Source organism: Sphaerodactylus townsendi, linkage group LG01 (genome assembly GCF_021028975.2).
Source record: "Sphaerodactylus townsendi isolate TG3544 linkage group LG01, MPM_Stown_v2.3, whole genome shotgun sequence".
Taxonomy (NCBI): domain Eukaryota; kingdom Metazoa; phylum Chordata; class Lepidosauria; order Squamata; family Sphaerodactylidae; genus Sphaerodactylus; species Sphaerodactylus townsendi.
This window is the reverse complement of record NC_059425.1, coordinates 17,141,861-17,165,817: the sequence shown is the minus strand read 5'-3', so window position 1 is coordinate 17,165,817 and position 23,957 is coordinate 17,141,861. Positions and strand designations below refer to the sequence as shown.

The 23,957-nt window shown below is 48.8% G+C and overlaps 1 protein-coding gene across 1 annotated transcript in view; it reads left to right on the top strand.

Annotated features, from left to right (window-relative positions):
• The window catches only part of ATL3 (atlastin GTPase 3), a 32,632-nt gene extending 14,566 nt beyond the window's left edge, over positions 1 to 18,066 (top strand). Inside the window, 11 exon segments of the mRNA XM_048511932.1 lie at positions 1,327 to 1,431; positions 3,718 to 3,768; positions 5,497 to 5,553; positions 5,950 to 6,042; positions 7,075 to 7,213; positions 8,275 to 8,402; positions 8,917 to 8,973; positions 9,770 to 9,841; positions 13,443 to 13,817; positions 13,819 to 13,875; positions 15,078 to 18,066. Of these exon segments, the coding sequence (XP_048367889.1) occupies positions 1,327 to 1,431; positions 3,718 to 3,768; positions 5,497 to 5,553; positions 5,950 to 6,042; positions 7,075 to 7,213; positions 8,275 to 8,402; positions 8,917 to 8,973; positions 9,770 to 9,841; positions 13,443 to 13,817; positions 13,819 to 13,875; positions 15,078 to 15,164 (1,221 nt within the window). The 3' untranslated portion in view covers positions 15,165 to 18,066.
• Positions 18,067 to 23,957: the final 5,891 nt, after the last annotated feature.

Sequence of the window (23,957 nt, the reverse complement as noted above, 5' to 3'; positions counted from 1 at the left end):
CAGACAGACAGACAGACACTCTGTGCGAAACTTATGTGAAGTGTAGAATTGCCAAAAAAATAGGTAGCCACATTGAGAAACTAGAAATGGAGTCAAATCCTAATAAGACCTCAGAGATATATAGGAGTAAGAAGTATAGATGCAAAGTGAAGGTCACCCCAGCAGGACTTGTTAACTCAGTTTATTTTATTTGTTGTAAATTATTTCTTGGAACCTATAAGCTAAAGAACATATTTTAATTTGTTAAATGTAACCTGGAATCCAATGCTAGTAATTTTCTCAGGACCAGGTTGTCCTTCGAAACTGCTTTAAAACTCGGGCGCACTACTTTGGGAGAAATTATAAAGGGGTTTGGAATTAAATTCCTGGTGGCAGCAAAATGCAGATGAAGAAAGGAACAAATAAACATTATTTTGCACCTATTATATTTGTTTAGAAAGAAATAAGAAAGTGGGCATTGCAGCCAGATTTTCAGGGTCCCCTGAAAGACCCTTATATCTAGTGAAGTTTTTGATTGGGTCCACCAGTGTTTGTACCCTTTCCTGACATTTGCTGGTTATATTTATTTGATTTCTTCCCGCTCTTTGGATACTCAGGGATCCGCAAGGTGGCTTTGAAGAAGGCATGCTTACTATTGGGAGGGGGCTGTTTCCTCGGCTGCAAGAACCATCGCTTCTATCCTGTTCTCTTGGGGAGGGCCCATGGCTCAGTGGTAGAGCAACTTCTTGGCACGCAAAAGCCCTGGGTTCAATCACTGGCATCCCCAATGGAAAAGACCAGGCAGTAGGCCAGGGGTCCGCAACCTGCTCATGCTGTTGGAACTGCTCATGCTGTTGGAATGTCTCTGTTCCCCCTTCAACCTGCTATTGGCTGGCAGACAGCTAAAGGAAATTCGGTGACTGCAGCTGGAGTTAAAGGCATTATGCTAGGATAAAGCTGAGAGTGAGGTCCTGAGTTGTGCACAGAAAGTGATCGGAGCTGCTTCCACTGGAGAAAATAGTGCCAAATCTAAATAAGCATTAAAGAGTCATTTCTGTGTGCAGCTTTCCTTAAAAATGTCCTTTGGCTTATATTGGAATTTCTTTTAAAGAGCATTTTTATTGTGATAAACAAGCACTGCCCGAGACCTTGGGGAGCTCCTGCCAGGGTGAGCAGACAGTACTGACCTCGGTGGACCAAAGGACTGAATCAGTAGCGAACAGCAATTTTGATTGAATCTCTAGCTTCACTGTTGGCAAGGAGGGCCATTGCCACTCACGTGGTGGGGGTCACACTGCGGGGGCTTCTCTTTATGTCCTTTTGTTATCCTTCGACCCTTTCTGACAGGTGGCGGTTGTGCTGATGGACACGCAAGGCGCCTTCGACAGCCAGTCGACCGTCAAGGACTGTGCCACCATCTTTGCTCTCAGCACCATGACAAGTTCGGTGCAGGTGAGCCCCTGTTCTGGTTTTGTAAACAAAGCAAGTTGTGGGTTTTCTGGGCTGTGTGGCCGTTGTCTGGTAGCTTTTGTTCCTTACATTTTGCCCGTATCTGTGGCAGGCATCTTCAGAGGTATGTGATGGCGAGATTTTGTTTCTCTTCATGGCACTCTCCAGAGACACATCTCACCATGACATAGTCTAAAGATGCCAGCTGTAGATGCAGACAAGAAGAAGAAGAAGAAGAGTTTGGATTCTTATCCCCCCTTTCTCTCCTGTAAGGGGACTCGTGGTGGCCTACAATCTCATTTCCCTTCCTCTCCCCACAACAAACACCCTGTGAGGTGGGTGGGGCTGAGAGAGCTCCAAAGAGCTGTGACTTGTGCAAGGTCACCCAGCTGGCATGTGTTGCAGTGCCCAGGCTAATCTGGTTCATCAGATAAGCCTCCACAGCTCAAGTGGTAGAGTGGGGAATCAAACCCAGTTCTCCAGATTAGAGTGCACCTGCTCTTAAAAACTACCAGACCACAGCCACACAGCTCGGAAAACCCACAGCAGCCAGTCGATTCTAGCCATGAAAGCCTTCGACAATACATTGAAGCAAGACTTTAATTCATCGCGGGATCAAGTCAAAGCTGATTTGTCTGGCTTGACAGTTTGAGGGGGTGGTGGTTGCTGTGTCACATGAGCTAAAATGGGACCGTTACCCAGAAGGCCATGTGCAGCGTAGGAGAAATTTGGGCACAGGAAGTGTGTCAGGCCACACTGTACCAAGCAATACCTCTTTGGAAACCATTTATCCTTAACTTCCAGGCTTCTCACAGTTCAAGGTAAAATAATACCAGATAAAATCCATTAAAGATTCAGGCGGGTAGCCATGTTGGTCTGAAGCAGCAGAAAAATGTTTTGAGTCCAGCGACAAATTTTTATTCTTTGTTAATTCTATGCATGGTCACTAAAGCTTATACCAAGAACAAACTTAGTTGGTGCTAAAGGTGCCACTGGACTCTGACTTTTTTTCTGATAAAATCCACATAAACTAAAATAAAGTAAAGAACAAAGACAGGTTAGTAACAAAAGCCGTTGCAAATGAAGCAGACAATGGATGCTGGACTGAACAAACTATCAAAAACTTGAGGGGGTAAGTAGAAGCATCTGGAATTTATGTCCGGATTGTAGAATTGATTATCGAATCAAGCCTGTTCTACTCTTAACATTACTATATGTGTTTTAATGGAAGAACTGCTTCAGAGGATGGCTGTGTTGGTGTGGGGTATCTCAAAAAAGATATTGAGGAGATAGAAAAAGTGCAGAGAAGGGCAACAAGGATGATTGAGGGACTGGAGCATCTTCCCTATGAGGAGAGGCTGCAGCGTTTGGGACTCTTTTAAGTCGCTGGAGGAGTGAGACGCGCTGAGGGGGGGATAAGTGGGGATTCGAAGTCTATAAAATTATGCATGGGGTAGAAAATGTTGACAGAGAGAAATGTTTCTCTCTTTCTCTGGCAATACATTAAAACCAGGGGTATCATCTATTGAAAATGCTAGGGGGGGAAGAATTCAGGGACTAATAAAAGGGAAACACTTCTTCACGCAACGTGGTGGATTTCGAAAGTGTTTGGGAATATGCTGCCACAGGAGGTGGGGTGATGGCCACTAACCTTGGATAGCTAGTAGGCTTTGGTAAGCAAGGGGCTTGGACAGACTTGATGGAGTGGAGGAAGTGGGATTTATGGCTCCCAATCTTGATCCTCTTTTGATTTGAGATTGCAAATGCCTTAGCAGACCAGGTGCTCAGGAGCAACAGCCGCAGAAGGCCATTGCTTTCACATCCTGCATGTGAGCTCCCAAAGGCACCTGGTGGGCCACTGCGAGTAGCAGAGAGCTGGACTAGATGGACTCTGGTCTGATCCAGCTGGCTTGTTCTTATGTTCTTATGTTCTTATGGGGTAGAACAGTTTGATTCGAGCCCAGCAGCACCTTAGAAACCAACAAGATTTGGGGGGAATGAGATTTTAAGAGGCAAGGGTTCCTTGCATCCGGTGCAAGTTGGAAAGGACTGTGTCCTTTCCTGAGATCTCTTGCAGCAAAATGCATCCTGAAAGACTTACTGTGGCATCCGTTTCGTGGCCCAAAGCTGACTTTGACGGCGCCACGATAAACCTGGTGCATTTTGGACGTGCCGCAGATCTTGCAGTGGCTGCTTTGGCTGCGAAAGAGTCACACAAGTTCTCCCTCTGGAACGTGTCAGCATGGGAGATTGATATATGTTGTCGCTTCTCTTCATTTTTTCCCCCAGATCTATAACCTATCTCAGAACATCCAGGAGGACGATCTACAGCAGCTGCAGGTAGGTAGCCAAGACTATTGATAAGATTAGTGGCATGTGAGGTGTTGTATAGAATGCAGAAATGGGCATTTTTCTGAGGCCCAGAGCTTATGAGGCAGTGCGTGTTCTGGGATTGTGCAGAACGGGCAAACACCAGAGAAGGTGGCACTGCTGCAAATCTCAGTTTCACAAAACATCCCGTTTCTAGTCTTCATACCTGAGAGAAGTCTCGAAAGCTCAGTGAATTTCTGAATACGGCTTTCTGTAGTAGTAGAAGAAGAAGAGTTTGGATTTATATCCCCCCTTTCTCCTGCAGGAGACGCAAAGGGGCTTACAATCTCCTTGTCCTTCCCCCCTCACAACAAACACCCTGTGAGATGAGTGGGGCTGAGAGAGCTTCAGAAAGCTGTGACTAGCCCAAGGTCACCCAGCGGGCGTGTGTGGGAGTGCGCAGGCTAATCTGAATTCCCCAGATAAGCCTCCACAGCTCAAGTGGCAGAGCGGGGAATCAAACCCGGTTCCTCCAGATCAGCGTGCACCTGCTCTTAGCCACTACGCCACTGCTGCTCCTGTAGTCAGGGTTTGAGCACCCAGGATAACCTCTGCAAAAATGGGGTTAGAGCGTAACAGCAGACCGGGTTCTTTATGCACAGAAGGTCCCAGATTTAATTCTTGGCGCTGCCAATTCAAGGATCTTGGGTAACCCCAAACTCTAGATGTCAAACTCGTGGCCCTCCAGATGTTATGGACTGTAATTCCCATCATCCCCTGCCAGCATCATGCTGGCAGGGGATGATGGGAACTATAGTCCATAACATCTGGAGGGCCGCGAGTTTGACACCTGTGTTTAGAGATTCCCTGCTAGGCAGTAGAAACAGTACTAACTTGGGACAGGTCAGCAGTCTGACTTCCTCTAAGTCAGTGGTGATGAAGATGTGCTATGAATGTAGAAGGTCTCAGTTTTGTTTCTGGGCGTCTTCAGTTACCGGTGGTGGAACAGACTGTTCTCTGCCTGTAACTCCAAAGTTTGCAATGGGCAGCTGGACCTGAATGAAGCCATTTGATGTGTTCAAAGGCTGCAAAATATCCCCCTCCCCATTCCATCTCACCTTTTCTGAACTTGGCTATTATGGAATCATAGAGCTGGAAGGGACCATGCAAGCCATCTGGTCCAACCCCCTGCCCAATGCAGGATCAGCTCTAGAGCATCCTAGACAAATGTTCCTCCAGCTGCTGCTTAAAGATTGCCAGCGAGTGGGAGTGGACCACCTCCCTAGGCAGCCGATTTCACCGCTGTAAATGTTTTCCTACTACCCAGACCAGTGTTTCCCAACCTTTTCGAGGTCAGGGTACCCTTGACCTCACTCTTCATATCTCACGGTACCCCTGCCTCCACCCTCCACCTTACCCTCCCATTGCCCCTGCTTGCCCACCCCCCACCTTCCCCTCCCAGGGTGAAGGGAAGCACTCGGGGTGGTGGTGGCTGCTGACCTTGCGGCAGGCCCTGCCCCATGGGCCAGCTCCATGTCCTTGCTGGCGCCGGTGGGAGACACCACAAAAATGAGGGGGGGGGCGGTAGTGTTGCCGCGGCACCCCAGGGTACCACAGAACCCTGGTTGAGAATGGCTGACCCAGACAGTACCTTTCTGCCTGTAATTTAAATGTACCTGTTATAAACGTACCTGACTGCCCTCGTCTCACCTTAATTCAAAAACAGACCTGCTGAATATCTTCTGTTTCTCGTTCTAGCTTTTTACCGAGTATGGCCGCCTGGCCATGGATGAGATCTTCCTCAAGCCATTCCAGGTATGCACGCAAGGGGGGGGGGAAAGGGATGCGCCTGAGCTTAGTTCTGAGACGCTGCTTGGCAGATCTTGCCCTTGGGCCCAGATCTTTGCAGCCGACCTACGTGTTGATAGTGAACTGGATTGAAGCACTGAAGGAAGAATCTGTTACACACTGTGTCCAGTGAGAAGGGAATGTGTGTTAACAGACTTCCCTCTGTGATACACCTCTGAAGATGCCAGCCACTGATGCAGGCGAAACGTTAGGATCAAGATCTATCAGATCATGGCCACACAACCTGGAAAAACCACAACAACCAGTTGAATTAGGCCGTGAAAGCCTTCAACAATACCTGCTCTAATCTCTTCCCTGCCATTGTCTCTGGGTGCCACTTAAGGCTTTCTGTCTTCCATGCAGACCCTGATGTTCTTGGTCCGAGACTGGAGTTTTCCGTACGAGTATTCTTACGGCCTGGACGGTGGCAGGCGGTTTCTGGAAAAGCGGCTGGAGGTAAAACCCAATTGGACGCCCAGCAACGAGGGGACCATTTTGAACCATTTAAGCGATTTTTGGTCTTAAAAAGAAACAGCAGATGCACATTTTAAAAATGGCACATCTAAAAGGAAATGTGTGTGCTTTGTTTATGGCCTCATTATCTTAGATGAGACAGTTCTTCATGTGTGGAAAGGAGTAGAAAAAAAGCAGAGGTAGTCCCTTGTGTATTAGAAAAGGCCCTGACTCTCTTAAGGTGGCACTGAGCATCAGTGGGTCTATACTACAGTAACCCTGGGATTAATCCTAAGGGAACTGGGGATGTTTGGTCTGGAGAAGCGAAGGTTAAGGGGGGACATGGTAGCTGTGTTTAAATATTTGAAGGGATGCCATGTCGAAGAGGGAGCAAGCTTGTTTTCTGCTGCCTCAGAGACTAGGACATGGAGTAATGGATTCAAGGTGCAGGAGAAAAGATTTCATCCAAACATTAGGAAGAACTTTCTGACTGTCAGGGCTGTTTGATGGGAATTCACTGCCTTGGAGAGTGATAGTCTCTCCTTTGGAGGTTTTTAAGCAGAGGCTGAGATTTGTTGAGCCACCTGTGTCCAGTCCCTTCCGACTTAGGTTGTTTTGAAGACCCTGAATTCATAGGGTCACCCTGACATTAACAGCCTTACTCAGGAGTGTGGTGGAGTCTCCTTCTTTGGAGGTTTTTTAAGAGAGGCTGGATGGCCATCTGACAGGAGCGCTTTGATTGTGTGTTCCTGCATTGCAGGGGGTTGGACTTGATGGCCCTTGGGATCTCATCCAATTTTATGATTCTGTGACCTTAAAGCAGATGGTCCCAAGATCTGAAAGCACATGATAGCACCATATCCTGTAGAGGCAAGGCAGGGGTGTCTCTGGTCAGTGTCTGGAAGTAGCCTCTCATGGGACTTCAACGTGTACCACCTAGGATGGAAGAAATGTGGGATAGTTGATGCTGTATTTTTGTATACCCTCTCGTTGTAAAAAAAAAGCGTGTGACGATTGGTCTCCCTGTACCACCAGGTGAAATCTCACCAGCACGAGGAGATTCAGAACGTTCGGAAGCACATCCACTCATGCTTCACTAAAGTCAACTGCTTCCTCTTACCCCACCCTGGCCTCAAGGTGGCCACCAGCCCAAACTTTGATGGCCGCGTGAAAGGTAAGGGCTCAGCCTGGGTTCTCAAATAGCTCCTGCCTTCAGATTTTAGCTTGGTGGTTCCAGGTACAAGGACGCAGGCTCTGTCCAGGCAGAGCCACAAACTGGGGTTTTGAGCAAACCGTGGGTTAGAAGTCAAATTGCGGTTGGAGACTTCAGATGCACAGCAGGCAAATGACAGCTCACAGCCACTTTTCTACTTCCCCGTTGTCTCTGCTCAGTGTTCCCATCTCTCGGCCATTCAGCCTTTGTGTGGAACAACTGCTGTGTCTGTGGCTTGTCAGTTTGGAAAGTGTGCTGAACCAAAGTTTGAACCAAACCAGGGTTTGCAAAGATCCGTTCTGCTGATTACAGAGCTTTCCTGTAGCGCAAGGAACATTCCGTCCACACAACCCCGAACTTAGTATTCGACACAATTTATTTGGTATGTTGCTATCAGTAGAGAAGGATGAGGAATTATCAACACACAGAAGAAGAAGAAGAGTTTGGATTTATACCCCACCTTTCTCTCCGGTTAGGAGACTCAAGGTGGCTTACAAGCTCCTTTCCCTTCCTCTCCCCACAATAGACACCTTGTGAGAGTTCTGAGAGAACTGTGACTGGCCCAAGGTCAGCCAGCAGGATTGTAGGAGTGCGGAAACACATCTGGTTCACCAGATAAGCCTCTGCCACTCAGGTGGAGGAGTGGGGACTCAAACCCAGTTCTCTAGATTAGAATCCTCCTGCTCCTAACCACTACACCACGTTGGCTCCCCACGCTGGACTTCTGCCACCACTCTTACTTTGTGATTTTGTCTTGTATCACCCTTTTCCAATTATACTCAGTAGACTTGAGAACTAGAAACTTGAAAACGAGTAAGAGCAGATCTACCTGGTTTTTTTTAGCTGAGTGTTGTACCTAGAATCACATTCCTTGAGTTAATTTGTTTTTTACCCCTTTGTTTTAAGGGGTAAAAAACAAATTACGCACCAGTCCTGATCATGAAGTGACCCCGTCTCCTGGGAGGAGTGGCTTCCTTCTTTCCTTTCTAAACCTCTGCCTGTGCGCTTTCCCTTTCCTGCAGACATTGCAGATGAATTCAAAGATCAGCTGCAGGACTTGATCCCGTTCGTGCTGGATTCCAGCCAACTTTTGGAAAAGGAGATCAACGGTTCCAAAGTCACCTGCCGGGGCTTGCTGGAGTACTTCAAGGTAAATCGTGTTGTAGTGGTGGCTTGTTTTTCTTTTAAAATCTAATCTCGTGAATACACTTGAATTCTACCCTTTCTCTGAGGAGCTCAGGGTAACGCATGTCATTTCCCCCTTTGTCCGTGTTATCACAACCATCTTGTGAGGTAGGCTAGGCTGAGAGCATGTCTGGCCCAGGGTGAACCCCGTAAGCTTCCAGGCTAATGTGAACTTGGATCTCCCAGATCCTAGTCTGACCTTCTCGCCGCTAACCTACTCTGGTTCTGGGGACTGCAGAGGGATGTTCGTTCATTCATTCATTCATTCATTCATTCATTCATTCATTCATTCATTCATTCATTCATTCATTCATTTTATCACATTTTATCACATCCTTTCCCTGAGGGGCTCAGGGCAGGTTACAACAGATTAAATCACACTAGATCCTTGGTTGTGAAACTGCAGGAGGTGCTCAGATTCCCAGCCCTCCTCACCTAGCTCTTTTCTTCACTGACTTCTTGCATTTCCTCTGTTTCAGGCTTATATCAAAATCTACCAGGGAGAAGATCTTCCTCACCCGAAGTCCATGTTGCAGGTGAGCAATTGTCCCTCTAATCAGAATCAGATAATCTGTATTAGGCATTAATGAAGTCAACAAATTTAGTACAGGGCAGAACCAGAAACAAATAACCAGACCAAGGTTTTACCCCAACACAAGCAACAGCAAATTTGCAACCAAAATGATTGCTTCAGCCTCATGGTTGTTGAGCAAAAACTCCCAAGTACCCATTAGGAAACAATTAAAAAAAGTTCGGCCTCACGCCATTACATTTTGAACATACAAGCAAAATGTGCTCAATCGAATTTTCATGGATTAGACAAGACGAGCGCAATCGCTTGAGTTTCTGGATATTGGCAAGTCGCCGCTGCAAAAAAACCCTTTCTTTAACCCCCCCCCCCCCCCCCAAGTTTCGAGACGTCATGGTTGCTAAGGCATGCGCAAAAGTGTCTGGAGTCATAGCAGCTTTGCGTAGGGTACAAAAAGCTGCAGAGCTGAGCGGAGGACCTCTTGCGATTCGTGGATCTCTTTGCTGACAGCGAGGCTGATTCTTAGACAGAGCAAGAGAGGGAGAGCAGGAAGGGATAAGCCAGGGCTCCGCTCACACGGCCCTCTTTTACATACTGACTGCCAGGTTGGGGCCAGGAAGTAGTCTTCCTTTAGGCCAGATTGGCCAGAGATTTGGCATGATTTTTTTTTTTGCCTTCTTCAGGGCATAGAGCAGGGGTCACGGGGGTGGGGAAGTAGTTGTGAATTTCCTGCATCAGGCTAGATGACCCTTGGGGTCTCCTTCAGCTCCACTTTGACTTCTTTTGTCCTTTTATCCTCCCAGGCCACTGCTGAAGCCAATAACTTGGCTGCTGTTGCTTCGGCCAAGGACATGTATTACACCAACATGGAAAAGGTAAGATGACAACAGCAAAGAAGAAGAAGAAGAGTTTGGATTTATGTCCCACGGTGCATATTGAACCAGAACTGTGGCTAGCCCAAAGGTCACCCAGCAGGAATGTAGGAGTGTGGAAACACATCTGATTCACCAGATAAGACTCTGCCACTCAGGTGGCGGAGTGGGGAATCAAACCCGGTTCTCCAGATTAGAATCCACCAGCTCTTAACCACTACACCATGCTGGCTTGCGTTTTTGAATGTGTGCGTGTGAACACAGCATCGCCCTTTCCACTCTCCGCCTTGGATGCTCTAAAGATCCACGCAGACCATCCTGGGTCAGCGCACAGTTTGTTTGTTTGTTGAGCTTTTTGCAGTGTGCCAGCATCTCTTTTAAATTAATGCCCCATGGGACCAGCCCCACCCCAACATCCTGTCCCCACCAGTGACCCGCTCAGTTCTTCTTCCCAAGCAACCAATATTCAGAGGTAGACTGTCTGTAAAGCTGGAGGCTCGCTTTAGCTTTTGTGGCTGGCGGCCTCAATTCACTTCTCATGTGGACGCATGAAGCTGCAGTGTGCTGAACCAGACCCTTGGTCCCTCCAGCTCAGTCTGGTCTACTCTGACTGGCAGCTGCTCTCCCGTGTCTCAGGTGGAAGTCTTTCTGATCCTTCTAACTGGAGATGCTGAGGACCCAACCTGGGACCTTCTGCCAGTGTAAGCCAGCGTGGTGAAGCCGGTAGACTGGCGAACTGGATTTGTTTCCCTGCTCCTCCCATGTGAAGCCTGTTGGGTGACCTTGGGCCAGTCACAGTTCTCTCAGAACTCTCTCAGCCCCACTTACCTTATAAGGTGTCTGTTGTGGGGGAGAGGAAGGGGGAAGGAGTTTGTAATCTGCCTTGAGTCTCCTCAAAGAAAAAGGCAGATATAAATCCAGACTCTTCCCCTTCTTCAGAGTTGAATCATAGAGTTGGCAGGGGCCACACAGGCCAGCTAGTCCAGCCCCCTGCTCAATGCAGGATCAGCCTAGACTGTAGAGCAGTGGGGGCGAACCTTTTTGAGACCGAGTGCCCAAATTGCAACCCCAAACCCGCTTATTTATCGCAAAGTGCCAACACGGCAATTTAACCTGAATACTGAGGTTTTAGTTTAGAAAAAATGATTGGCTCCAAGGCCTGCGTTACTCGGGAGTAAGCTTGGTGGTAGTCGGTGGCTTGGCTTGGAAGCAACAGTACAACTCTTCCAACGGGTGAATCATGGCCCTAGGAGGGTTTACTCAGAAGCAAGCCCCATTGCCAGCAACTGATCTTACTCCCAGGTAAAGGATGGTGCTTTAGTTCTTCGCATGAAAATCAGTGGGGTTTAACAGCGCTGAACAGGGTTACCTCCACTGCTTCCCCAAAACTAGGTCTTAGGTTTAATGCTAATAATCGAGCCCAGTGGCCCAGGCCAGCCTAGATGTGTGTGTGTCGGAGGTGGGGGCGACTTTATTTGCACGTGCCCACAGAGAGGGCTCTGAGTGCCACCTCTGGCACCCGTGCCATAGGTTCACCACTACTGGCCTAGAGCATCCCTGAGAAGGGTTAATTCATTAATTTTCAAGGGATCCATTACTTTTTAAACTTTGTTTATAATATTTGTACCCCCCCCTTGCTAGCATCTCTAGGCAGCTTGCAAAGGCTAAGAAAACTACAATAAAAACATCATAAATAAAATATAACAATCAATTAAAATTACATTAAAATAGCCCCACTCCCCACCCATTATGCATGTCTGCTCCCCTTTGCTTTGAGCCTACATTCCCAGCGGGTTTGATTTTTCTAATGCATGGTTTTCCTCCTTTCCGGCACTCGCCCTGTGGCAGATCTGAGAAGCTCAATTAGCTTTCCAAGTGCTGGAATTAAAATTGATTAAGCTCTCTTCGGGTTTTCGAGCTCCTCCCTGTCTTCCCCCCAGGTTCTGCTGCTTAACCAGCAGTCAGTTCCAGAGGATTGGGAGGTGCTTTCTAGCAAAGGTCTATTGCAGGAGGGAATTGAACGCTAGATCAAACACCCCCACGCACAATCAAAACAAAACAGCCCCCACCCCAGCTCCTGCCTGTCTTCCCTTCCTCCCCACCTTCTCTCACAAGCCTCATTGAATGAAAAGGGAGGGGGTAGCAGATTGGCACTGGCACTTTACAAATGTGCATCAAAAGACGCAGGGAAACCTCATTTCGAAGGAAAGAGCTACAGGGTAAGGACATCATGCATAATGGGCCTGCCAGTGAGGGGGAGCTCACCCCTCCCTAGGTAGCTGAAAGTGTTTTCCTAATATCCGGCTGGAATCTTTTTATTTATACCCATAATTGCAAGTCCTATCCCCGTGGTGGCGAACCTTTGGCACTCCAGATGTTATGGACTACAATTCCCATCAGCCCCTGCCAGCCTGGCCAATTTGCCATGCTGGCAGGGGCTGATGGGAATTGTAGTCCATAACATCTGGAGTGCCAAAGGTTCGCCACCACTGCCCTATCCTCTGCTGCCAACAGGAACAGCTCCCTACCCTCCTCTTAAGTGTTGACTTTTAAGGCCGTGAGTGGTCTTGGACCTGCATACCTACGAGACCGCCTCTCCCCATATTGCCCCATTAGGCCCACTGGAAATCCCTGGCCCAAAGGAGTTCCGGCTGGCTTCCACGAGGGTGAGGGCCTTCTCAGTCCTGGCCCCTACCTGGTGGAATAAGCTCCCCGCAGGGCCCTGAATGAGTTCTGCGGGGCCTGTAAGACAGAGCTTTTCTGCCAGGCGGAAACCTAGCCAGCCGACCTGAACCATTATCTTCACTGGCCTCCCATGGGTGTAGTAGGAAGTGGGTTTTCAACGCCACCTGTCAGTTGTTCAATGTTTTAAATGTTGATCAATGTTTTATTGTTTCAATTCTGCAAATTTTATTGTTGTTTGCTGCCCTGAGCCCGCCTGGGAAGGGCGGGTTATAAATACAAATAAATAAATAAGGGACAGCCTTTCAAATACTTAAGAATAGCAATGATGTCCCCTCCCCCACCTCCTCCATCCATACATCACACATTCTCAAGTCTCAATGTGGTGTATATGCTCAAGGCTTTCACTGCCAGATTAACTGGGGTGTTGTGCAGCCTAGTTGTATGGTCAATTTTAAGAAAGATGTCTTTCCTGACATTTCCTCGATCTCAGGCTGGTATTCAGAGGATCTGATACTAGGATTCGATAGGTCGGAAAGCAAGTGGAGTATATATACTGTGAGGCTACTCTATTCAGAGGGCCTCACCTTTTGACCTCACAGTATATATACTCCACTTGCTTTCCATTCCTACTATCAGATCCTCTGAAGATGCCAGCCACAGATGCAGGCAAAACGTCAGGAGAGAATGCTGCTAGAACACGGCCATACAGCCTGGAAACCACACAGCACCCCATTCCCAAGTCCCTCAGCCTCTCCTTGCAGGGCTTGGTCTCTGAGGCCAAGATGCGACCTGCTTCAGGTCCCCCTTGGGGGGGAAAGGTGGGGTATAAACGAATCCAATAAAACAGAGCAGTCTCTTCCCCCCACTCAACACACGCCAGCCTTCTCTCCATCAACCCCTTCTAGTCCTGCTCCTCCAGCTGTGTGGCGGGGACAAGCCGTACGTCTCGCCAGACCTGCTGGAGCAGAAGCATCAGGTGCAGAGCGCCCTGGCCCTGGAGCACTTCCAGCGCATCAAGAAGATGGGCGGCAAGGAGTTCAGCCAGCGCTACGAGGAGGAGCTGGTGCGGGAGATGGCGGAGCTCTTCCAGGACTTTGCCAAGCACAACCAGAGCAAGAACATCTTCAACACTTTCCGGACGCCCGCCATCATCTTCAGCGGCATCGTCTGCCTCTACCTGAGCTCGGGCCTCACCGGCTACGTCGGCCTGGACATCGTCTCGCAGCTCTGCAATTTCGTCGTGGGGCTCCTGCTCATCGCCCTCCTGGCCTGGGGCTACATCCGCTACTCGGGCCCGTAACCGCATGGCTAAGGCCATCATCGACACCACTGCTGAGTTCCTGCTGGAAACGGTGGGTGCCACGTGCTGGGTGGTTTCTGATGGGGTGGGAGATTAAGAACATAAGAACATAAGAACAAGCCAGCTGGATCAGACCAGAGTCCATCTAGTCCAGCTCTCTGCTACTCGCAGTGGCCCACCAGGTGCCATTGGGGGCTCACATGCAAGGATGTGAAAGCAATGGCCTTCTGTGGCTGTTGCTCCCGAGCATCTGGACTGTTAAGGCGTTTGCAATCTCAGATCAAAGAGGGTCAAGATTGGTAGCCTTAAATTGACTTCTCCTCCATAAATCTGTCCAAGCCCTTTTTAAAGCTATCCAGGTTAGTGGCCATCACCACCTCCTGTGGCAGCATATTCCAAACACCAATCATCACGTTGCCATGAAGAAGTGTTTCCTTATTATTAGTCCTAATTCCTTTCCCCCCTAGCATTTTCAATGAATGCCCCTGGTTCTAGTAGAGTTGTGGAGAAAGAGAGAAAAATTTCTCTCTGGTCCACATTTTCTACCTCCCATGCATAATTCCTTATAGACTTCAATCATATCCCCCCTCAGCCGCCTCTCTCCAAACTAAAGAGTCCCAAACGCTGCAGCCTCTCCTCATAAGGAAGGTGTGCTCCTAGTCCTCTCAATCAATCCTCAAGCAAGGTTCTTCTCTGCACTTTTTTCTATCTCTTCTCGATATCCTTTTTTTGAGATGTGATGCACTCAGGAACTGACACAGTGCACTCCAGCAAGCGGTCAAAGCATCTCACTGCTTTATAGAAGGGCATGACAATCCTTGCAGTTTTATTATCAATTCCTTTCCTAATTATCCCCAGATTCCTGGTGGTATTCGTGGCCTTATGTGGTCAACTGTATAGGCACAAAAAGAGGCTTTGAACTGGAGATGCCGGGGATAGAACCTGCAGTTTCCTGCATGCCAAGCAGATACTCTACCACTGAGCCACAGCTCTTCCACAGCTCCAACAGGACTTCGATGCTATTCTTGTCTGGGAGGCTCTTCAACCTGTCACTAGTTTTAGAGAAATTGCTGTGTACCTTCTGGTATGCACAGAAGGGGTGGGGGTTCAGGACTCTGAATGTAACTTTTGGGGTTACTTTTGTAACTTTTTTTGCCCGGCAAGAATAAGTATTTGTTCAATTTAACTTTTTTTTGCGGCTGTTTTAATGATCTGTGTCTCATGCCCCTCTCACCTCTGTCCTTCCCCTTCCAGGCGACATCGCGTGGGATTAGTTCCACACAGCTAGCGGAAGCCACTACATCATCCGGGACCAGTGCCGATGACAAGAAATCCCAGTAAGGTCTTAATGCGAGAGGTCCGAACAGCGCTGGGCTCAAGGCGACCATCTTGCTCCAGCCTGCAAATTCAGGCACGGCTTCCCGGGCTTTCTCAAGAGTCCCTCCGAGCTCCCCGTCTTTGGATATTTTCCTTATTCTGATTTTTTTTTTTAAAAAAAGAAAAACCCTTTCCCGTTTTATTTTGCTTCCTGCACTTTAACAAAGGGTGGGGGGATGCAGCTTTAAAGTTCTTTCTGTACCAATTAAGTGCCTTCCTTGGGGAAGGGGGGAAGAGGAAAAAACTTGCTGATTTCGTTCCTTTTGACCAGCTGCTTTTGCAATCCTCTTCCTGCTGCTTGTCGACGAGAGGGGGTCGCCCCGCAGCCTTCCCCTCGCTGGACAGCGAACTCTTTGTCTCTCTTGTCTCCGGGGCCCTTCCTTGCTTACATTCCGTCCAGCGAAGGCAACGATGGAGGGAACTGTGAAGCGCCCCGGGCCAAAAGTAAACAAAAAGACCACGCATCCCTTGACTCCTTTCCCTTCTGTGCCTTCTTGTGGCTTGCACCTTGCACCTCCGGTCATAGATGAAGCTCACTCGACCCGTCACTGCCTTAGAAGTCCACCTCCACAAGCTTTTCTGGGGTGGGGGGTGGGGAAGACCAAATACTTTGAGCAATCGCGCTTCCAGCTTTGTGTATGGCGCTTGACCTTGTCATTTCTCAGCTTCTCCCCCCCTCTCCCTGTTCGGTTTCATTCCCTTAAAGCTCCCGTGACTTGCTGTGGGTGCATCGACCTTTTGCTGTGAATGCATCCTCTGCTTCTTCGGGTTACATTCCTGCTCAGACTGTAGATACAGGGCATTTCTAGCGGCTGGGGTGCGTGTGGTAAACAGCCGTGTGGGAGCATTCGTGTCCTGAGACCACTGTCCTTCCATATGTTCTGCGGTTCAGGAATGTGACCCGCCAGCAATTTACCGCGGCTCACTTGGAGTTCGCTAAGCTGCTTGTTTTGGCTTTCCGGGACTGTAATAAGAGAGAGATGGTGGAGGATTATCGAGGGCCTGCAGGCCATGGAGCCAGGCAGTAGGTTCCCCCTGATGGGAGCTAGGTGTTATTTCTTCCAGTTCCTCCTTCCAACCGCAAACCCTTGATTTGTCCATGATTCCGTTCCGGAGGATTCCCTGTCCTTCAGGGGCATCATTTAGAGGAGATGAGTGGGCTGCTGGAGTTAGGGCAGGGGGGCGGCAGGAAAGTTCTGTTCTGCTGATGGAAGCGCCTTCGTTGGCCGAAAATTTAGTCCAGCTCCAGCCCGCTCAGTGTGTTTGGCCAGAATCTGAGGTCTGCAGCAGATTCATTGGTTAAGAAAAAAACGTGCGGCTTTTCGTAGGGGGTCTTCGCAACTGGGGACCGATCTTGGAGATCCACCACTCATTCTCTGCCTAGATGAGCCGCCAGGTAGGCTAACTTTTGGGGGCAGGTTTTCCTCGTGGGGGCGTGTGCCTCTGGTTCTCTACAGTACTTGAAACGTCCCGCCGCAAACCTGTTTCAACCCCTTCCGCAGTCAACTCTCCCGACTGTTAGATTCTCTCGTCTGTTAGCTTTTAAGGGATGCCAAGAAGATAAATTGTTTTTTCTCGTTTTGGGTCCAGAGCCCTTCAGGGTCTGTTTCTGATCTGAATCCGTTTTGGTTGTTTTGTACCAATCCTCCCTTCCCCCCCAATTGCATAGGCCTCTCCTCCAAGCTTAGCTCTGAAGCTTCTCCATATTTGTGGTTTGATAGCTTTATAAGGTCAGGAGGCGGCCTTATTGAGTTCCCCATCCCCCTGCAGCCAAACCGTAGCCTTTTCCTCCAGATGTAAGCACAAATCTTAACAATCCCTCTGTGTTGATGCCTGTTTAATTAGGAGCGGTCTGTGTTTGTAACGGGGCAGTCTTCTTTGCTCCTCTTCGACAGTCTCTCTCGGATCCTGCTTCTGTTTACCTAGTACAGGCGTCTGCAACCTGCGGCTCTCCAGATGTTCATGAACTACAATTCCCATCAGTCCCTGTCAGCATGGCCAATTGGTCATGCTGGCAGGGGCTGATGGGAATTGTAGTTCATGAACATCTGGAGAGCCGCAGGTTGCAGACCCCTGTCCTAGTATGTCCAGGATCACATTATAATTTTCCCACGGCTTGCTCACGTTAACAATTATTGGGGTGGGAATTGTAAAGAACTCAGTGGTTTCTTTCCTTAAAAAAAAAATCCCTGCAGGCCGCTCACTGTGGAGGGGAGAGGCGGTGGATTTCCCCCATTCCAGGCTGTTTTTGGGGACAGCGTTCCACTTGATTTTACTGTGTGCCGAAATCCAAGAGTTGGGTGCCTCTGCCATGGCCACTTCTTTTCAAAATGGCGCAAACAGCAGGACCAGGGGCTCGGCCCCCTCTTTGCATCCACGTAATGCACAAAACTAGCCCGCAAAGGCTATTGGGTGCTAAAGTCCTCGTTCTCTCCCTAAGCCCCTTTTTTTCCGGTGTATGTTCATGTTCTGTCATTAGAAGATTGCCCGTCTGTTTGGAAAGAGGTTCGGAGCACCGGTCGAGGGGTGCCTTTGACACAGATAGGGTCTTGAATGAAGGGGGAGGGCAGCCTTCAGCTCAAATCAGGGACTAGCTATTTTATTTTTCCCCAAAAGGAGTTTTAAAAATAATCGTCGAATTGGGGGAAAACGGTATCTCTGTAAAGTGTCTCTCAACTCAGCTCGTGTCGCTGAGAGCCCTTCTTTTCCGTGCTCTCTGTCTGGCTCTGTTCACTGTATGTAAAACTTTGGCTGAGGACCAATGCTGTGGCCTGTCGCTGCCAAACTGTATTTATAAAGTGCACAAGGAAAAAGAAAAAGGCATTCCACTTTGCAACATCAAGAAATAAAGACCAAAATACTAAAATCGGGGCAGGCTTGAAGTGTTTTGTGTTTCACTGGGGAAGGGGGAGGGATTGAAAAGAGCATCTTCCGTGGGGGTATTTATTTATTTATTGGATTTTTACCCCAACATTTTTTACCCCAATATTTGTTGCATTTTACCCACCCTCCCTTCCCTTGCCTGCTACCCCTCCCTCCCTCCCCCTCCCTTCCCTCTCCCTTTGCTAGGGTGGGTGGGCCATGTCGAGATGCCAGGCCCCCTCCCTCCCCTCCCTTGCATGCCACCCCTCACTCACTCACTCACTCCCCTCCCTCCCTCCCCTCCCCTCCCCTTGCAAGCCACCCCTCCCCCTCCCTCCGCTAGAGTGGGTGGGCCATGTCCAGATGCCAGGCCCCCTCCCTCCCCTCCCTTGCATGCCACTTCTCCCTCCCTCCCCCCACTCCCTCCCCTTCCCTTGCATGCCACCCTCCCCCTCCCTCCACTAGGGTGGGTGGGCCATGTCCAGATGCCGGGTTCCCTCCCCCTCCATTGTATGCCATCCCGAGGGGCTGAGGGCGGCAATACAACACTATAATGTTAAAACAGCAATAAATATCTTAAAACACTATAAACAGTTAAAACAGTATAAACAACTTAAAAACAACCACCACCAGCAGGCCATTGTTTTCACATCCTGCCCGTGAGCTCCCAAAGGCACCTGGTGGGCCACTGCGAGTAGCAGAGTGCTGGACTAGATGGACTCTGGTCTGATCCAGCTGGCTCGTTCTTATGTTCTTAAGATGGCGAGTTGATCCTAATAAGATCCTGGGAGGCCAGTAAAGTAGATGTCAGCCCGGCCGGCCTCCAGGAAAAGCCCAGCTGAATAGCTTCGTCTTGCAGACCCCGCAGAAACAATTCAAGTCCCGCAGGACCCTGATCGCATATCCCACCAGGTAGGGGCCAGGACCGAGCAAGCCCTGGCCCTTGTCGAGGCCAGCCGGATACTTTTTGGGCCAGGGGCAGCTAAAAGGTTCTCTTCGGAAGAACGGAGGGACCTGATTGGGCAGCATGGGAAAGGCAGTCCCTGAGGTAAGTGGGTCCAAGGCCACTCACAGACTTAAAAGGTCAAAACCAGCATGAACTGTTCCAAGCAGTGGGGTCTAGGGGGTTTGCACATGAAGTCCTTTCAGTAGCTGTCTTGGCCCCATAGTCAAGGGGTGGGGGGTGGAAGAGCATCTACTTTGCCCATGGAGGATCCCAGGTCCAATGGCTGCAGTTTCCACTTGAAAGGCTCAGGTAGTAGGTGAAGTCAAAGTCTCCATCTTGGATCCTGGACAGCCAGTGCCAGTCAGGGTAGAAAACAGAGAGGGGAAAGTGTAATCAAGTTGCAGCCAATTCATGGTGACCACTGTATTTTTCAACACGACAGACGTTCAGGGGTGGTTTGCCATTGCCTAGCTCTGCCTCGTGAGCCTGGACTTCCTCGGCTGTCTCCCATCTGAGTATTAACCAGGGCCGACCCTGCTTAGCTTCTCAGATCTGGCGAGATTGGGCCAGCCTGGGCCACGCAGGTCTATAAAGGGTAGATGATACAAGACCAAACGTCTGACTCATTAGAAGCCAACTTTGAATATTCTTAGCCTCTGGAAAAGGGTTCATAAACAGCTTTTATGCTCCACCCAAGGCTCCTCACTGTTCTCTTTCACTGTAGCCAATTAGCCCTGCCCTGTTTCACCATAACCCCACCCCCCTTGAAAGGACCTGTAGGGAAACAGATCAGCAAGAGTTCCCAACACTGTTTATTGGTCTTGAACCACATAGGGCAGGCTGGAAGGGAGGGCGGGGATGACAATGAGGAATCATAAAAGCTGTGGGGCAGGAGCCCAGAGGAGATCAGGAAGTAGCTTGATAGATACTCTGTTCCCCACCCTGCTTGTCCATCCATCGTGAAAAGGTACTGCGAGAGAGGCAGCAACCTCATATTTGAGCAATTGAGGTTTATGTGCAACTGATCTTTCTCTAGTGATGTTCTATATGCTAACAAAATTTAAGTATGTGTGTCGCCTCTGGGAGGCACACGGATTATGTAAAGGTAATATCCTGTTGGCCATAAATAAAAAGGAAAATTACAGGGAAGTTATTACAGGTGATCCTGCTGACCTCCACTGTTCATATATCAACTGGTGTTATGCTGAGAATAACAGGCTTGGCTTGCTAGGTCAGCCCAAAAGTTCATCTAGTTCAGCAGGAAGACTGCCTTTGAATGTGAAGGTTCTGTTCTGCGGTCTTGTGCTCAACTGTTGCTGATAGGTGGGTATACAAACGTGACGGTTTTGCTGCATCAGGATCCATCTCATCCAGCGTCTTGTTTTCAAGTTTCTGGGAAGCCCACAACCAAATTATAAAGGTAACAGGATGACCCACACTCGGTCGCTTGTCTCTCAGCTGCTGAGACTCAGGTATACTGTCTCCGAACATGGAGGCTCCATTTAGTACCAGAGATAATTGGCAGATCTACACACATGCCTCGCACGTGAGCGAACAGAGATGGTTCCATTTAGTACCATAAATGATTGGCCGTTAATAATTACGCCAGTGTGGTGTCGTGATTAAATCCGGTGGACTCTAATCTGGTGAACTGGATTTGTTTCCCTGCTCTTCCACATGAAGCCTTCTGGATGGTCTTGGGCTAGTCACAGTTCTCTCAGAACTCTCCCAGACCCACCAACCTCACAGGGTGTCCGCTGTGGGGAGAGGAAGGGAAGAAGTTTATAAGCCCCTTTGAGACTCCTTACAACTGAGCAAAGTGGGGTGTAAATCCAAACTCCTCTTTGTGAACTTTGGTGTGTGAAGTTGCTTTATACCAAGTCAGATCTTTGGACTCTCAGGATCAGTCTTGCTTACCCTAACTGGCAGTGACTTTCTGAGGGCGCCCGTGGAATTTCAGATTACCTCCTACCTGATCCTTTTGAACCGAACTTGCCAGGAACCAAGCTGGGGACCTTCCATTATATCAAACAAACATCCCGCCACATTTCACGATCCTTCCCTCAACCCTTTTCTAAATCACATGGAAATGAATTCTGCAAGTTAACTGCATAGCTATGGGGAATGCACCAGAATGCTTCAATTTGTTTCGACGTCAAAACCCGCAGGATGTTCCTTGTGGTTGTACTGACTGTAGTGCAAAGAAGTGGAGAGAATTTGGTTCATCTTGAGGGCAGGCACCCTCATTGTGGCATAACACATTTGCACTCTACAGCCTGCTTTGTCAGAGGCACAAATTCCCTCTCTGCAACTGACAGATCTACATGCAGAAACGGGTGTACAGCGCAGGGGGACATATGGGGTCAAATGTCCCTGGGCGGTGGCCATTTAGTCACTTGGGGGGCAGAAAATCACCCCCACAACTCTCCTCCTCTGCCCAGGTTCATACACTAACTTCAAGACCGGTGCAAAAATAATTGTTTGGTCGTGGTGGGGGAGGGTGGCCGCCTATCTGGGGGCGGCGCGGAAAACTCAGATTTTGCACCAAGCTACATTTTCCCCAGATACGCCTCTCTGGAGAAATGATTCTGGCACCAGTGGTGCTGGAAGCTATGAAATACAAACAGTCACTCTGCTTCTGCCGCATTTGGATGTCAGGCTGAAATGGTACCCGAGATAAGGACGCAGTGACAGTAAGCCATCAGTAGCAACAATTCTATCTGCCAATTGAACAATACTATAGGGACAAATACTTTATGCCATAGGTGTCAAACTCGCAGCCCTCCAGATGTTATGGACTACATTTCCCATCATCCCCTGTCAGCATCATGCTGGCAGGGGATGATGGGAACTGTAGTCCATAACATCTGGAGGGCCGCGAGTTTGACACCTGTGCTTTATGCAGTGAGAATGATAGGAAGATGCTGGACCTCACCGGCACAGGGTCTGCTGGGCAGGCAGAAAGTCCCTGGCTCGATCCAGTTAAGGTCCAAGCACGCCCCAGTCCACACAGCAGCTAGCGAGAAAAACATTTCTCGGACTGAGACCTTGCTGACTTGCTGCTAGTTAGAGGAAACAGACAAATGCTCAGTATGCAGGCAAGCCAGCTTTGCATTTTTAGTTGTTGAGATTTTGTTGGTGTTTATAGTCTGCCTTTTTCATTGAGACTGGAAGCAGATTACACAGGGAAGGTCAATGCAATCAATAGGCATCTGAGGGGGGATATGATTGAAGTCTATAAAATTATGCATGGGGTAGAAAATGTTGACAGAGAGAAATTTTTCTCTTTCTCACAATACTAGAACCAGGGGGCATTCATTGAAAATGCTGGGGGGAAGAATTAGGACTAATAAAAGGAAACACTTCTTCACACAACGTGTGATTGGTGTTTGGAATATGCTGCCACAGGAGGTGGTGATGGCCACTCACCTGGATAGCTTTAAAAGGGGCTTGGACAGATTTATGGAGGAGAAGTCGATCTATGGCTACCAATCTTGATCCTCCTTGATCTGAGATTGCAAATGCCTTAGCAGACCAGGTGCTCAGGAGCAGCAGCAGCAGCAGAAGGCCATTGCTTTCACATCCTGCACGTGAGCTCCCAAAGGCACCTGGTGGGCCACTGCAAGTAGCAGAGTGCTGGACTAGATGGACTCTGGTCTGATCCAGCAGGCTAGTTCTTATGTTCTTAATAGGATAGGAGATCTAATAATGGGAGTAGAAATCCAGGAAGGTGAAAGCATATATTATTTAACGTGATACATTAAATGATGCAAAAAATGGTGTTGCGCAAGCATAAACCAGTGCAATAAGAAGCAAGACAAAGCATGCAACAACACAATACAAGCAGCAGCGTCACCCCCCTTCCCATCCTGCATCCTGTTCCCTTTATGAAAGCGCCTTCCCGAACCACTCTGTTATAATGCAGCTCTATTTTCTAAAATGCTCTCCTGAGCTATTCTGTTTCTTGAACCTACAGGTCAGTGGCAAAGCTCTTTCGCATGTGGAAAGTTTCTGGTTTGATCTTCAGTTTAAAATCGTAGCACAGGAGAAATTCCTCTGCGATTGAGGCCATATGGAGAACATGAAGTCAGCCCACCGTTGGAAAAATATAAAAACTTCCCAAACGATGCGGAAATTCACCAGATGAGGCAGCAGGCTGTGTGTGTGTCAGAACCCATTGATTGGTCTTTTTTGGCAGTCGGTACCCATAAACCTCTCCTCCAACACCACATTTCAAAGGAACCTGCATTGGGGTGCTGTCTGGTTTCCGGGCTGTATGGCTGTGTTCTAGCAGCATTCTCTCCTGAAGTTTCGCCTGCATCTGTGGCTAGCATCTCCAGAGGATCTCTGAAGATGCCAGCCACAGATGCAGGCGAAACGTCAGGAGAGAATGCTGCTAGAACATGGCCATACAGCCCAGAAACCAGACAGCACCCCAGTGATTCCGGCCGTGAAGGCCTTCGACAATACATGGAACCTGCATTCTTCAGCATTCTTCATGCACAGTAATAGGGAACGCTATGGCATGCATTAACTTGATCTTGGTTGCCAGCAATACATCCTTAGACTTCAGGATCTTTTCCAGCTCTTTTCATGGCAGCCCTTCCCAGTTTGAACTTCCTTCAAATTTGTATTGCCGAAGGCTTTCATGGTCGGAATCAACCAGCAGTTGAGGGTTTTCCGTGCAGGCTGGCTGCGGTCTGGTGGGTTTCGCTCCTAAATGTTTTGCCTGCATCTTGGCATCTTCAGAAGCGTGTTACGGCAAGACGTGCTTCTTTCCCCATCTTCCCCATGACTTGCCTCTGAAGATGCCAGCTACAGATGTGGGCATAACGTCAGGAGCAAAACCCACCAGGCTGCGGTCGCATAGCCTGGAAAAGTCACAACAAACTGTCCTTGGGATTTCTTGATTCCAGTCTCAATTTTGGACGATGGAGTGAACCAGATGT